Source organism: Parambassis ranga, chromosome 2 (genome assembly GCF_900634625.1).
Source record: "Parambassis ranga chromosome 2, fParRan2.1, whole genome shotgun sequence".
Classification (NCBI taxonomy): Eukaryota; Metazoa; Chordata; class Actinopteri; family Ambassidae; genus Parambassis; species Parambassis ranga.
The window spans coordinates 40945310-40962092 of record NC_041023.1 but is presented as its reverse complement, the minus strand read 5'-3'; the positions used below and the strand labels follow the sequence as shown (position 1 = coordinate 40962092).

Sequence of the window (16783 nt, the reverse complement as noted above, 5' to 3'; positions counted from 1 at the left end):
TCCCACTGGGTAAGCATCAGGAGACGGGGAGCTATAAATAGCCTCAACTACCCTCAGGCAGAGAGTCAGTCAACTCAAGCTAATGCAGCTACTGCTTGTCGAAAACATGCATGTTATGATAGGTGGGGGGATTCAGAAGTAATGAGCTAACCAAATGGTGCAGAGCTCTGCTGCACCGCTAAATGCTGTGTGTAGATACAGGCAAACGTGACCCACTCGTCGCATTGACAGCACTCTGTATGTTGACAGAGGCCTTTGTTATGTAGGAGAAACGAGAATGAGACGTCTGTCACTGTGGCGTTTACAGAGACAGTAACCGAGAAAGAGAGGAAGGATGCTCCAGCCTCATTACATTCAGTGCACTTCCGCTCTGGCTGGTTCGTCCAGGGTGACTCCAGTGAGCAAGGTGAACCAGACAGGAACAATACGATTAATCAAACACGCCTCTCCTTGAAGAGCCTTTTCCTCTGGGTCGCAAATTTGCTTCCCGAGGGCAGCGGCTGACGTCATGGCAACTGATAAAAGAGAATGGGTGACCCCTGTGTGAGCCTCCACCAGTTTGCGTCCCGTGAACAGTCGGAAACAACCATCTGACCCTCATTTCATGCTAGTAGAGTTAGAAAACACAGTGGTAATACAATTTGGTGTGGTGTCGAAGTGTCTCCTTTGTGCTTTTCTGTGAATGACATCATTCGATATAAAATCAGAAATTAGTAATTACATTGCAGGTGTCTGTTTCACTTCCAGTCATGAGGAGAGGTTAAATAAAGAGGCCAAACACTAAAAACAAAAAAAACATTGAGGAGATCACAAAAACTACATTCAGTGGAAGCATCACAACAATGCATGTGTTCAGATTTATGAATTGAATAAGTTGGAAGAAGCAAATTTATGAGTAGAAGCTTGATTAAGAGAAAATGAGAACACTAGAGGTAGATAAACCATCTGCAAGTTTGACTCCTTATTCCACTGTGCACACACCACACTTCTCTTTCTAACCCAACCTCTTGTTTGTCAGATTCACGATTTCATCGGTTAAATTTGCGAAAATAGCTTTTTTGAACTGATCGGACACTTTTTATGAATATATGTTCTCTCTCACCCACCCAGGGTTTCTTTCCACATACATACCATACAGATTTAACATGTGTACTATATAATATTTGGTACATTTTGTCTCTCGGGTTTCAGCACGGATCACTAGCTTTGATCTGCTTGTGTAACAGTAGTATTTCCTTGATGGCCTGGCCAGACATTCATGCTTCGTGTCAAGCACTGTGGAGCACCACGTCAAAAGGCACGAGGAAAGGGCTCCGAGGCAGCAGTGTAAACCGTAATTGCCGCTGACAGCTCATTGGCAGAACACAGTGTATCCCGTTTCTCGGCTGGGACCAGACAAAAGAGACAGGGACAAAAGACGCGCCCCATTCCCTTCATTACCTCATGTCCTTTGTCCTAATAGCAATAGGAGACCTTTTTCTAATGTACCAGGACATCATCATGTCTAAAAGCTCATGGCTTCATGTGTTTTTTGGAGAAGGTAGGTGCAATGCTTCATTCGTACCAGGACAAAGTGGAGCTTGTGCGTGTAGGGGGTCAGTCGTTGCACAAGAGACCCCCTGGGTTTGTTCTAGATCAGACTGTTGATCATGTTCAGCCAAGTTAGTGGCACATGGGAGGACAGAACTGACGAACTGTCTGGCTGGCAGTAGCCTCATCTCCGTTCACCAGGTTCAGCAGGCGAAAGGGAGGGTGCGGCATTGTGGGAACACGCCACTGAAGTGCCTTTTGCAATCTGCAACAATTTCGTAATTGGGTTTTGTAGGATAGAAACAACATGTCAGCACAAGTGGACGGCAGGAAAACGTGACAACAGGGCTTGAAATTACTCTCGATGAGGCTCGTGCACCTATCACAATGATCGCCGCACAAAACAGGCAGCGGTTGTGTCATGCATGCACTCGTCCCGCGCTCCAGTTTTAGCTGCACCACACACACAGCAACAGACCGCTCAAACATGAAGTGGAGTATCAACACGGGAGACCAAAAATAATGATTGTTTGTTCACCATGCATGCACGTGCGCGCGTCTGGGTTTCTAAAAATAGACCGAAGGATAAGCCGGGCCCTCTTTATTGCAGTGAAAGCTTTTAACCCCTTCACCTCTGGATTTAAGCAATGTGATGTGTTATTGAGTGCATTCTGGGGATGGACCAGGGTCACTGTGAGGAGCTAAAGTGCAGAGCAGGATGAGAGGAATGTAAATTTAATGCATCTGTAAACTCTGGTCATGTATTCACATCGCTATAGGCAATCACTGCAGACAGACTTTCACTTTTATTTGACTTTGAGAAACTATAGCTTCACTGAGGCAGTTCTCCTGAAATTATGTGTCCTGCTTAAGGCAGAACCCTCCTCATTCACTCTTTGCATTTGCCGGCAAGCACAATGATCCACTGATCTTCCAGTGCCATGTCTCTTCCTTAAATATCAATGTCACTGCCTCCAAGTTAATAGCATCTGGCAGGTGCAATAAAAAGCAAATCCATAGTATAGACTTATAGCTATCCTGGGCGTTGTGTGCACACTGTCCTGACTGTTTAATGTGCCATTAAAATGAATCTGATCAGCTTGTGGCCAGGATCGGAAGGTAAAACAGGCAAAATACAAGCAGCGGTGCAAGATTCATATTAAAACTATTTTTTTGTATGAAACCCAGAGAGGTAACTGGACTCTACCTTAACAATTTAAATGTCACAGGTCAAAGGAGAAGCATTTTTTTCCAAAGGTGATGTCCCCACAAACTGTGTATTTGGGAGTACATACAGTAAGCTCGAGTGTCCCCCGAGTCAGCACTCACACAGCAGCAAAGGGAAAAACCCTACACCTGGGTACACACATGTGTGTCTCTCTGGCTTGTCTGTAGTACAGTTTACGTCAGCAAGAGTCCCTCGATATTCCCAAGGAAATTCCCAGCTGACTAGATTGTAGGAGTGCACACTCTCACACTTAAAACACAGGGGAATCTGCAGTATTTACATTTTTTAAAAACGAGATAGCAGGTGAACTGGTTGCTGATTTCTTCAAACTCTGAACTGTACATGCATGCAACAAGAGTTGTATGACTCATCTTCTTCTACCTTAGGCTAAGAACGTATCAATCACCTGTCATATAGGAAATACAGCAGCCATATAAACCAGCACATCTTATGCCAAGCTAGTCCTGCTTCGAGGTGTCATAGCAGAATGGAAAGGCAGTGATCGCTCTCCCAGCCCTGACTGCAGAGAAATTCACATAATTAGATGCAGATAGATAGATAGATACATAGATAAATAGATACATTATTGATCCCAGAGGGGAAATTCTGATATCCAGTAGCAAATCCAGTTGTAAAGCTCATTTTAATTCTGTATTCACATAGCATCCTGTAGGAAGAATGAATAGTCGCCACCAGCAAATAAACTCTTAAAAAAGCTGCATACTCTACATCTTAATTTAGAGCAATGGTTAATTAGGAAACGTATTTAAAGTTAGTGCCCTGCAGTTCGGTTACCTGCATTCATCCATGTACAATCTTGCTCACAGTTTCGGAAGCAGACATGAATCTATAAATTATCTAATCTTGAGCACCAAGCTGATCTCCTGACCCTTCTTGTTCATTCTACTTTATTTTATTTTCCTTGCTGATTTTCAGGCTGTATAAACCAAAAAGCTGGTGTAACCTAGATACGGCTAAGCCTTCGAGGAAAGAAGCACTGTGTCAAGTTCATTGGTTCAGAGCCATAAAAGGCGCTCACGCCCACACAGACCCTGCAAAATAAAGCAGTAAAAATCTAATCTGAAAACAGTTTATGTCCTGCTGTAGACATGCTTTTGATAGTGTTCATGGAATGTGTTAATTTTTAATTTTTTTTTGTATACAATTCAGAGTTCAAACTTCTCACTCACAGCATTAAACAGCCACTCACTGGCCTCACTGTGTGTGTGACTCATGTGCAGACACAGTTCTTGCTCCAGTGGTAAACATTGCAGACTTTCCTGGAAAGCCAGCGCACTTGTGACTAAGATGAAAACAAATCATTGCCAGTTACTAGCATCACCTTCCCTCTTTAGTAAAGTACTATAATGCCTGAGGAGGTTGGGTGCTCTTTTTAAGCACGTGGATCTGGATGAGAGAAAACCTAGATTGTCAGCAGGAGCTGATAAAGGTGATTAACAAGACACCACAACCACAAAGGTTGCGACTTAGATCATAATGGGAAAGAAGCCGACACCTGCTTATGAACCCAGACATTCCTTAATGAAAGATTTTGTACTGCAAAATCAACTGTAACTGTGTAAATGAATCGCAAGTTAAAGAGATCATTAACTGGCAAAACTGTCACGCAAAAGTGTAAACAAGTCAGCCTTTAACCATTTTTAGCCAAGATCTTGCTAATTGTTAAATAAATCTCTGTGTGTGTCTGCATTTCTGACATTTAGAGGAACCACCCTGCTCAACAGCACATGGTCAACATGTTAGCTCATTGCTAAGCACAAGTGTAAAACAAATGCTGTCAGCTAATGTGCTAAAGCTTTTGGTACACAGAGTAATCACTTCTGTGCAAACACTCCAGTCTGTTTGCTAATATGCACACAACAAAAACTGAAGGGAAAGCCTTATCAGCCTGACCCCCTTTTGTTCTGGGAAATACAAACCCAACAAAGCGTTTTAAATTTCACTTTCTGAGAAGAGATTTATGGTAAATGATATTTATTCTAAAAATCCTGCTGCTGCTGTAATAAAGAAAGTCCTGGATCAAAAACGTGCATGCTAGTAAGCTCATTTACAGATTATGCAGGCATGCACGCTCACAAACACCCGCTAGAGCTGCAGCAAGAGCATGCGGGCACTCATACACAGCCTCAGTTTTACTTAGGGGGCTGGTAGATGATTGGAAATAAGTGCAAAGCAAGCCTTGGAAGAAGTTGGCAGCTTTGGATCACACTGAAAATAAAAATGTAGCAAATGTAACAAAGACATGGCTCTGAAAGTCTCATTGTTCACCCCAAAAACAAATCTAGTGATGTTAAATAAACTAAACCTACTTAATGGTGGCAGTAAAAGCCATAGAATCTGTTTGTTTGTTTCTGCATCTGTTTCTCAGAACAAGGTCTGATCTCAAAAAAGGAAACATTGGATAAGCAAAGTGCCACTAGGTCACAGCATTGTGGTATTTTTTTTTCTTCCCTCCACACCAATATCCAACAAGTGAGTCTCCAAGCTGTCGATCAAATAAGACAAGCAAACCCTCAAACTGACGCCCATGCCTGGCAGCGCTGTGAGGGCCGAGTCTCCTTTTAAGGCTTTTCAGAGGCAAACGAGACAGCAAGAAACAGCAGCTGCAGGTATGAATCGAATCTCACACACAGGCAAGATCACAGCTATTTTTGTATCAGTGAGAGGTGAGTTAACAAGGGTGACAGGCGGATACTGGGTATCCCTTCCAGTGGGAATCACACTGAGAAGATATGAGGCAGCGGAGGACAGAGTGGGAAAAAAATGTCATATTTTGACAGGTACTTTTCTGTCAGTTTCTGGTGAAGTTTTCTGCCTCATGGTTCAATACAATATCAGATATCATACAAATATATTGCATACTGCGGTGAACATCACTATAAAAATCATTTCTTAGGATTACCAGGGTATTTCTTTTGTCAGCCCTGAATTAGAGTACTAAAGCACTTGGCCCTGCTGTACTTGGACACAATGAAAGTGAGCTGACACGACGCATCGCCTCAGCCATCTGTAGCATGTACACATGTCAGTGATGGAGATGTTGGACGACCAAGGCCGGAGACAGCAGCTCGCTTGTGTCCCTTGGGGCCCGGCAGTTGCCTCAGCTGTGGTATTTATAGTGCACACACTGACAGGTGTACAAAGTAAACACTGTCAGGTACCTTGCTGACCAGAGCAGGAAGTTAACCTTTTACATCTGCCAGCTGGTAACCAAATTATTTATCAAGTCAATAAAACACAAGCTTCCAGCGAGAGCTTGATTAGGTGTCAAAAAAGAAAGGAGACTCTTTTAATGAGCCTCGGTTATGGACTTTTTCTCTCACCCTCTGGAGCTCATTTATATTGAATCAAGCCCGTTTACACTCATAAGAGCAGATTAAAAAGTTTTATTGCATTTTAGCGAGCCACAATCTGTCTCTGTTCATTTCAAAAAGTTCATATATATCATTGTGACAGATGTTGCGGCAGACAGATTTCCCTTAATGTGACTATATTGAAGAGCTAAATTCTCATTACTTCAAACTTTAATGAAGATTCCCAACATGTTTTAGACAGTGATAAACATAAACCACAAAGACCAGCCTAACGTTTGTTAATTACACTTGTGTTCTTTGTGCACTAACACAAAAATCACATTCAAAAACCTTTCAATTTTGGAAATCAGCAAGCTACAGATGCTCAAATGATACAGTACGCTTTTCATGTCATGTGGTTGTTGGAATTTGATTCATAGAAGGCCAATGCACAGACAGTGTGTGTACAATACCAATGTCAAAGATCTTACCTTGGTGGCTGTGTGAGGTCATCACTGACAGGTCAGTCAGACGGGCGTCCACACAGCAAACAGGCACTCTGCTCAGAGTGCGACGTATGCGTGTTTGTTGAAGTGCAGATATGATTTACACGGTGACAATCAGGAGAACGTTGTCCTGCCAAAGCTGCGTCTGTCTGGGAGTGTTTGGATGTGTGTTCAGGCTGAAACAGCACTCGGGATGGTCAAACAGGAAACAGGAAGCAGACGTCCAGCGGCAGCAGGCAATCTCCATTAGCCTATTAATTTGGCTTCTCCAATCAAGAGTGGCAACACCGGTACCAACCTAACAGACCAGAGACACAAAAAAGACAATGTCATTCATACTAAGATATTACTCTATAAACCTGATATCACTTGATCATCCACAAAGTAACACAGAGAAGATGACAGAAAGATGTTTTTGAGTGTTATGCCAGAAAAAAAGATGCTAACTGAAAAGATGCTAGTCTCATCCAGATCAGTTTAACAAAGCTGCAAAGCCTGTGTTTTTGGAAGTAACTGATTGGTCTTTTGTTGTGTTGTTACTGGAGACAAATGATTGTCCTTTTCTTTGTTTTTTGTTTTTTTTTTCCACAGTGCAGCCCAAATTTCTTGAGCCTGGAGCAGGAGTGTCAGATGCAATCACAGCCCGAGTCGACTTTACGGCTACAAACAGAAGAAGGGGTAGCACTGCCCGAGGGCGAGGTGGTGGGTGGGGAGGCATGGGGGTAGCGTGCATGTTCACGCCCTTGTGTGCCTTGGCAGAGGTCTCAGAGGTCCTCCAAAGCAGGATGGATGCGCATGTGTGTCTGTGTGAGTGTATTAAGGGGAGGAAGGGGGGGGCGGTCTCAAGACAAGAGGGCTAGACAGACAGTGCAGCCGCAGGACAAATTGCCCCCCCCCCCCCCCCCCCCAAAAAAAAAAGTCGGTCACTGCACAGCGTACACACAGTTTGCGATGGAAAAGCAAGGAGGGGCAAATGTGTGTGTGTCATGGGGAGTAGCTGACACTCCAGGGGGGCTTCATGCAACACCATTCTCTCAGGGCATCTCATCTGTCTCAGGAGGGGTATTCATGTGTGTGTGTGTGTGTGTGCACACGCAAGGCCATTGTCCCTAAAATGAGCTTGCTTGATGCAGGGTGACAGATCTGGGGAGACAAGCCCTGGAGCACCAAATGAAGAAAAAAAAATAAAAGCATTGAACCAGAGCCAAAACAAAAAAAAGGGCAGCATCCAGCACTCACATAACTTTCATAATAACTGCACATAATCCACTCACAAACACACAAATCATCTTTTCCTAGTAATACAGCCTCCTAACACAGCTGCTCTGGTGTTGCTTTAACAGCTTCTACGCCCCCATTCACAAAAAAAAAAAGATTGACGCATGCAGAGAATTACCACCGCCCATACCGAACCATTCACATACACTCGCATACACACTCACACTTACGCAGGCCTGTAGCTTCATTTTACGCATTTTTCGCCAGTATTACGCGCAACAGAGATGTTTTGGCTTAGTTTACGTTGCAAAACAGCCTAAGGCTCGGCCGTGCACTATAAATAGCTCAGCAACAATCGGCATAATAAACATCGCCTGTCCATGTCCACCCCCCGCCCCACACACACACACACACACACACACACACACACACTTCCCGCCCGCTACAGTGCAATAAACCGCACGGAAATGTCTGACTAAACGCCTTTAAGATGTGAAACCATGCCCACCATGTTCGGATACAGCCTGTGCGCTAAAGGGGTCGTTTAAATACAGACGAAGAAGCCGAAGCCGACGCGGAACAGAGCAGAAACTTCAGCCGGACATTGTTTTGATGAATCTTGTGTGTGTGTGTGTGTGTGTGTGTGTGTGTGTGTGTTTGCATCGCATCCCTGCCTGAATATCAACATCAAAGCGGCGCAGCTCGGCAACACATTCATCCACAGAGCTCACCTACACGGGCCAGGAGGAGGCCAGCCGTCCCAACATGCGTCCTGCACCGCTCTTATTCCTCTCCCATGTCAGGCTCTGAGGGGTTCCTTTTTTTTCCTCTCTCTCTCGGCGCAAAGGAGGGGGGGGCACGAAAAAAATTCATCTCCTGACAGATTCCGCCATACTGGATTTTTGTTACAGCCCCAGCGTCACATGGAAGCGCCCCTGCATTTACCAGAGGCGGGGTCAGCCTGATTAAAATGTGATCTCCCAGTGTACAGCGTGATATGTGTGTGTGTGTGTGTGTGTGTGTGTGTGTGTGGATGAAAGGTTGTGATTATGGCTGTGGCATTAATCAGGAAAAAGTCTCTGGGCGTGTCCTGCATTGTAATATTCCAGCATGCAGTTCCTGTGTGTCATCACTTTGTTTTATGAACTTTATCAGCTCTCTTATACCTTCTAACGCATGTTTATTGTTGTTTAATAATAAAAACGCTTAATGTTTTGGTTATATTTATGTTGTAAGCACCTATACCACAAAGCAATTTCCATCCTTCTTTCCGTTATTCAACACTTTCCATATAGTGGCAAAATGAAACAAACATTTTTATCCAATTCCGGCTCATTGCAACATAAAACGCCTTCCCCCGCTGCCTGCTCTAATCCAATATGCTTTTATTTCCATTACTTTATATTTGATTTTGCATCTCAGCAGCCACCCACAGGCAAAACTGCACCACCGCTGCCTGTTTTAGCTGACTCAATTACTAGAATATGTTAACCAGCTCCTATATAGGCTACATCTGCAGGCGGAGACTGTGCAGGTAGACTACACACTTCTGCTAGTCTGCTCTTATGCCCCCAGGCGTCTTTGATGGCTTACTAACAAGACGTTCTGGAAGGATTGGATTATTTTAGGTCCAAGAGAAGAAGTGGCTAGAAGTGGAATATACTCACTGCCAAGTTTTAGAGCAGGGTGTCAAGGGAACGAACACAACTCACTACAATAATCATTGGTTCGATATTTCGAATGTCATGTCTGACAATGTAGCCTAAAGTTGGGATTCGCTGTTTATCCTTCATATTATTCTTGTCATCTCCTCCTCTGCAGGGACATTGGAGGTCAGGGCCCCACCAGCAATCCCTCAACTTCCTCAATGGCACCTCGGCATTGAGTAACGCCAAACTCTGCCCTTCCATCTGTCACAATGAATGTCCTTATTACCGCCTCTTTTATTACTTTTGAGTCGAGCACTTGCATTTTATTAATTGAGGTCGCTTCTCCTTTAGAGTACAGGAGAGGCCCATCGGGACGGCCGTAACCATAGCAACAGGGAATTGTAATTTGTGGATGAGCTACAGGAGCTTCGGTTACATAAGGCGGTCAGTCTTGGATGCATCTCCGATGTTGTGCTTGAGTAAGCTGTTTGGGGCACACAGCCTTGCTTCTAACATATATGTAGTAGATGCTGACTAAATTAATATTTGCAAACAAAGATGAGAATTCTATTTAACACTAGAACTAAAACAAAAAATAAGTACATATAAATTCTAGTACCACCAATGCTGCAGGCTAAATGGCACTGTTCATAATTATGATGCTAATATTAACCACACTAAAATGTAATAAATAAAAAAAAAGATTATGGCAAGATTGTTTTTCCACCGTATTCACAGAGCAATATGGCTGCATTGTCTACCAAAACAGACAAATCGCTCTTGGACATCTGCATGTGTATTGTTTGTCTATGGGCTTCTGCTGACGCAGACATGCATAAAACACTCAAATGTGTGTATACATGTGTGCGTGAGTGAGAGCGTCCAGTGCAATGATGTCAAAGCAGGGATTAGATTGGCTTATATTGCCCAAAGCAGCACATTTTCAATTCAGTGAACACACGCTGGAACTGCCAAAACGCTGATTATGTTAGTTTTAACTATTTTGCATCCAGGGGTGCAGCCGTCACCTCCTTCCACTTTCGGCTTATGTCATGTGTGGGTCTTCTTATCCCTTTTAAAGCATCTCTCCCAAAACAACCATACACGGCTCTGACCAAAAAACACAGATCCTGACTGATGACGTTCCAAAAATACACCATGTTTTTTGGCCAGCAGGCTGGAAGAGGAGCAGCAATCAGGCTAGAAAGTCAACAGGCAAGCGTGCAGGGCCTGCACAAACTACCGCTCTGCTACCACAGCAGACACATCACACACAGGCTGTGGACCAGACCACTTGCAATGCACACACACAACTGGCTGTTAGTGGTTTGAGAAGGGAAGCTGTCGCCTCACCCTGCACAGTCCCACATGAATCAAACGCAGCACGCAGACAAAGCTAGCAGACCTCATAAAGGAGAAAACACTTCTAAACATCACTATGAATTTGACAGCATGTGATAGGGCTGCACAGTAACTACGCCTGACAAATATTGATTATAGGTATTAAGCAGACTTGAATGTTGATATAGCAAATGAGACATAAAAGCTTTTTCCAGGATGTTTAAGAGAGAAAAGAGAGCAAAAGGAGCCATAAAGAGTTCTTGTTAAAAAGAAGCAGAGTCAAGACTTCTTACAGTCGAGCCAGTTAGTCTAAAACTTTCCATCAAAGCCCCACTGAGCTGCATGGAGTAATTACCTCTCACACAGCAACAGCTCCCAGGCCTTATTACTGATACTGTGTGTGTGTTAAACTGCACACACTCAAAGCAGAGGAGAATGCTCCCATGTCCTGGTCAGGCGCAGTGTGTGTTTTCCATGTGTGTGCCTATAAAGCACCCCTGAGCGTCCTGCTTTCCAGACATAAACCAGCTTGCCGGGGTGATAAACCGAGAAATGTTGTTATGACGGTGTCCCGATGACGGCAGAGAGAAGCCCACCCAATATGCTGTTCCAGGGAATCTGACTTAAAAGACTAAACCAGCACTGACTTAGATATAAACAATAAATTCAGATTGCAAACACACTTTTTTTTGTCATTATGCAAGTTATTCTAAACACAGACAGCTTCTGACTGAATCACATGTTGCGAGGACAGACTTCTGACTGTCCTTACTGTAGGATTTTAAGTCTGTATATCCACCTTCCCATACCTCATTCGGTTACATTGTCAGTTATTATATTTATGGCCCGTAATGCTTTGAGGAGTTGCTAATCCTGAAAGCATTTCCTAAGTCTGGGTCTTAACGGAGGCTGTGAGTGTCTCATGATGGTCTCACTACTGTTCCAAAGGGAAAACTGTGACTACTTGCCATGTTTTGATTAGTGAAAATGAGTTAATTTAATTATATGGGAAAATATCAGCTCTTGGATCGGCATTTGTTTCATCCCTCAAAATCAACTGCCGCACAACTGTTGTAAAAATGTCCCAAAAAAAGTGATTCATATCCTCAAATGAATTTGACGATGTTAGAGGCTTTTAAGTAATGTGGCTGAATGAAGCCCTTTGCTGGCACCAAAGCCTGATGAAATAAAGAGGCTGTAAGCAGCCTTGCAACTAATGTCATCTAACTTTCCAGCATGAATGTTCAGCAGCCTCTTCCAGCGTTAGTCATAACTGAATGGAGAGTTTATAAATCTCTGGCTTGGTGCAGATTTAAAATGTCTAAATAACATACACCCTGATATTTCCACATCTCACCACATCATGAGATGGTTGTATTTTTCCAGGGCAGGCTTGAAATGGAGGGCCCGGGCAGCCAGTAAAACTTATTTGGGCATGCAGTCTGTGAGTCCTGCCAGCAGCATATAGCAAGAAGCATAAAACACAAACCAAAAAAAACCTGATGTAGACAAACTGTGTTAAGTGTTCATAAAATATCTCTGGCTGGGGAACATTTGATGGTAGGATTAAGGAAGAGGGAGAAGAGCTCATTTAAAAAGGTGAACAGCCTTGCTTCTGGGACATTCTACCGAATGGGTGCCATTTGCATGTGATAATTCTTCCAAAATAAATATTTTTTTTTATCTTTTTTCAAGACGCAGTCTAATAATAAACATGCTTAACTATTCAAAATAAATAATGGTCCATCTCAGGGACATTTATTTATTTTTTTACAAGGTATCTAAGCAGACAATGGACGCATTTTCCTCAGTCCTGTTACGGAAACTCTAGTGTCTTTTAAAAAGCTGTTTTTAAATCATATTCAAATATCTCTTTTGTTTTGCCCTCATATAATCAATCAGTTTTAGGAAATGAATGGCCATATGTTAAATTATTTATATTTTTGCCAAAAAATAACTTTGTATGGACCCAAGTTGTACTTGTTTACAAAACACAACGTAATTTTTAATATAAAAAAAAATCCCCAAACACAACTTTGCTGATTTTTTAAAAATTGTGCCATTTATTAAACTGTTTTAAAAACACTGTATTCATTTCATTTAAAAAGAACTGGTTATACAGATTTTTTAGAAAAAACTATCTGGTAACAGGAAAAAACATGTGTAACAGGAATGAAGTCAGGTAACAGGAATTAAAGAAAGATAGAGTAAAAAGTGTGATCATAAGATGGTGGGATGGTGGGACAGATAGTGTGTTGCTCCTTTCTGCAGAAAGCTGTTGGTAGATGTTCTACTATTGTTCTCTTCTGCAAAAGAAGAAGAAGTCTTAAGATCCTTCCATTGCCTACAAGTTAAAAACATTTTTGGTCAGGATGCAGCAACTATCAAATAGTGGTCCAGGTAAAAGTCATGACAACAAACTTCTTAGTCTAACCTTTTTTTAAGAAAACTTCTGTAGTTTTGCCCACACTTCTTTTTCAATTTCCATGTGTCGACCAGTGACTGGTTTTGTGGGAGGGATGAGAGATACAATGTCCTCAAAGAGGTACCACATAATGTCTTCCCGCGCTGGCCAGAAAAATCTGTTCACTCCAATTTTCTGCATGCAACGCACTTGTATGTGTGTTTCACTTGTGTCCATGATGATCCCAGGGTAAAGGTCACCTTCATATTTCAGGACACACCATTTTCCTACAACATCAGGGTTTTGCCATAGGACTTCTGTGTCTGTGAGAGTTCCAGGAGCTGCCTGCTGATTGAACACGAAATGCTTTGTGTTGAAACATTCACACTTAAGATTTTGTGTTTCTGAGCACAAACAGCTGACATCCCTGTACATTAGTTTGCCATGAGTTAGGGTTACTGCCTGATGCATTCTCATGGTTGATGGAATTGGTGGCACGTTGTTGGGCATCATTGAAACTGCTTTTTCAACAGCTTCCTCTTTGACAAAAAACAACTTTATTGTTGTGTCTGTCTTTTGCAACGCAGAAAACAGCTCTGCAGCATCAGGAATATCTGTCCCTTTGCTGACCAGACTGTCAGCCCTTCTCTTCAGTGCCCCTCCCACACCATCTGGGGCACCCTTCCCATGGCTTGCTTCAAAGAAGTTCCATGTGCCAGCAGCGAATCCTCTTCTGAACAGCTCAGTGCAAAACAGGAAAAAATTTCCACGCTGTTTGTACTGAGTACAAGGGCCATCACTGTAAAAGTGGATAGTAGAGACCTCTGGATGTGCACTTTGTAGGTAATCAAGCACTGGTGACAAATACTGCCAGATAGCTGGTGGGCCTTTTTGTCTTGAAGGTGACACTGTACAGAAGGACATTGGCTGAGGCATTGCATGCATATAAAGCACACCTGTGTGCAGTGTTGCCTGCTGGTGGGATGCTCCAAAGTGCACTGCTTGAATTTCTGTGCTGTACTTGCAGAGGTAATTCTCAGAAAAATCAACATGAATTAAGCATTCATGTGCTTTCAAGCCATGCCTCAGTGCCCTGTAATGGGAAAACTGGTTGTTGATGTTGAACATGTGTCGTTTAAATCTATGCAGAAGAAGATTCATCTGTTCCAGTAGTTCTTCTTGTGTGCCAAGTAGCTCTTTTTTGATTGTGATTTTAGATGTTTTGCCATTGGGGTCATTCTTGTGCTCCTTATCCACAATTGCCCACTGGAGATAAGACACTTGACTCTGTGGATTATACTGGCTGGACACTGGGCAGGAAAGATCTTTGCACTCAGCGCACTGTCCATACATGCACTCAATACTGTGTGTGTCACATGTGATGGCTTTCACAAGATCATCCAGGTTGACTGTGTTGATCACTTTCAACTGGTGCAGCTTCTGCACAAGAAAGCCCAGATTCTCATGCATCTTGCACATGCATGTGTCCCGATCACTCAGAGTTGGATGAGAAACCCAAAAAGGTCGGAGCAAACAAAAGAGGGAGTAGGAAATGGAGCTTTTATCTTCTGCCAGAAACTTCCTGTGCAAATTTTTCATCGTATCAGACAGGAAACGTTTTTGTTTTCTGTTTTTCTTTTGAGTGATGGTCTGCTTCTTCCCAGTTGTGATGCGACTCACATCATCTCTTAAATAGAAATCTCTCACCCTCTCTATTAGACCAGCTGCAATCCTGTTGTTTCGCTTCCGATCATAGGTGAAGTTAAACCTCCCCTCCTTCTCATGGTTCCATCTTTTCTTTGAAAAGCCCAATGAGTTTAAAGCAAAACGCTGTAGTCTGTACTTTTTCAAAACTTTTCCTGTTACTATCTTTGCGATGATTTGCCTTTCCTTCTCCCCCTGTGCTTTTGTGTACTTATTTCGGATGTCCTGTACAAGAGCCTCATGAAACAAAAGGGTCTTCTGAATAGCTTCACGAGGAAGCTGTCTCATCTGTTTCTTAACCTTTTTACGTGGAGATGGATTATTCTTTTTCATGCGCTGGGTTTGTTTCTTGTACTTTTCTGTTTTTCGAACTTGTTTTTTCAGAAGCATCTGCAGTTCTTGAATTTGTTCCTTAAGCTTTTTAATTTTTTTTCTGCTTCTTCTCCTCCCTTCATTTTGCTGCCTAAAACCCATCATGAGAAAAACATTAAATGTTAACAATTTAATGAGAGTGCATTGTATATTTAATTATTACACATTTGACAAATACACTTGCCAAACCATACACATAATGTGACAGGAGCTGTGTTCAGAAACTAATATTGGACCTGGAAATTCTTGGCTGTGGATCTGCAGGGTCAACTGGTGATACTTGGGGGGTGTCTGGAGGTGTAATGATGAGTTCTTGAGCTTCTTTTCTTGCTTTTAACCTATGATAAGTCTCCCTCCACTTTCTGCGTCGTCTGCGCTTTTCCCTCTCACTGACATTATAGATTCTTTTCTTCTTGCCTGACTCTATGTCACTCCTGTACTTGTCATGTTCTTTCTGTAAATATTTTTGTCGCCTCCCTGGGTCTGCATCACGTCGTGCACGATAGCGCCGCTGCTTTTCTGCAGCAGTTAATGGTGGATTTTTTCCCTGTAAGAATAGCATTTATATTGTCAAACTGACCTTATGTGTAAACTAAAGCTTACTAACTTAAGCTGGGGACACACTACACAGTTTTTTTTGTCTGATTTCACCCTTAATTCCCTGTCAGGTTAGGGTTTGGGTTACACTACAGTGGTGTAGTGTGAACTGTTCACCAACCCAACTGCAAACATTTCATGTCAATGAAAAAGAGAGGGTGTGACATGGGAACTAGTGCCAGAAGATGACGGGAAGTAGCAGGAATATTAAAATAACAACCGACTCCTCCATGATTTGATCCAAACCAGTTTTTTCTTCCTAATTCTTCCTGATCTTCTTCTTTGAGTTTGTTGGTGGTTAGCAAACAACAAATTGTCACATTACTGAATACTGGGGAAGTCATGTATTGTGTCCCCAGCCTTAGTATTCAGGTCAACAGTATCAAAAAACTGATATAAACCTTAAAAAAATCAATTAAATAAAGGGGGATACTCACTCCTGTTACAGTAACACAGTCCTGTTACTCACTATATCAGTAACAGGACTGAAAGTAACAGGACTGAGTTTTTAGCAAAGAATTAGCTAAAACATGAAATATAGCAATATGGCGTCCATGCTAGCAGCATGAGGACATCTAGCACATCTACTAATTCACCAAAAATATGTATTTTTTTAAAATAAAAACTAACATCTAACAAAAAACAAGGTAACAGGACTGAATGTTTATATTGACCGTCTCAGCCACAGTTAAAATATCATCAAATATACAGAAAAGAAAAAGAGAGACCTTACTTTTGGTCTGCCCATGTTCCTTAGAAGAACTAGATAATGCAACTTCCTGTTGACCATGTGACTTGTGGAATGTTCCAATTTTTTTATAGAGGGGGATGTGTTAGGGTAACAGGACTGAGGTAAAACATAGGGACATGACTAAAATGTATATTTTAACTACAGTATTATAAATTTATTAAAAAAAAAA

General features: G+C 42.4%; 2 protein-coding genes across 8 annotated transcripts in view; both read right to left on the bottom strand.

The window, feature by feature from the left end:
* LOC114432321 (histone deacetylase 4-like) overlaps nt 1-16783 on the bottom strand; it is a 44733-nt gene that overhangs the window by 27449 nt on the left and 501 nt on the right. The window contains exons 1-2 of one of the 4 annotated variants that reach the window (XM_028400254.1): nt 16597-16611; nt 6564-6876 (exon numbers count right to left, since the gene is read on the bottom strand). In XM_028400254.1, the coding sequence (XP_028256055.1) occupies nt 6564-6585 (22 nt within the window). In that variant the 5' untranslated portion in view covers nt 6586-6876; nt 16597-16611. Of the gene's footprint in view, nt 1-6563; nt 6877-8527; nt 8793-16596; nt 16612-16783 lie in introns of those variants that run through there. The other 3 variants (XM_028400251.1, XM_028400252.1, XM_028400253.1) reach the window with 3 other exon arrangements.
* On the bottom strand, nt 12850-16610 carry LOC114432327 (uncharacterized). Of its 4 annotated transcripts, none has more exons than XM_028400267.1 (3): nt 15503-16532; nt 13221-15357; nt 12850-13130 (listed from the first exon to the last, which is right to left on the bottom strand). In XM_028400267.1, exons 1-2 carry the CDS (start codon nt 15826-15828, stop codon nt 13227-13229), a joined length of 2457 nt encoding a protein of 818 aa, XP_028256068.1. In that variant the 5' UTR covers nt 15829-16532; the 3' UTR covers nt 12850-13130; nt 13221-13226. The 4 variants fall into 4 exon arrangements, with proteins under 4 accessions (XP_028256068.1, XP_028256067.1, XP_028256069.1 ...); XM_028400266.1 differs by having other exon boundaries at nt 12850-13092; XM_028400268.1 differs by lacking the exon at nt 15503-16532 and adding an exon at nt 16592-16610 and having other exon boundaries at nt 12850-15357.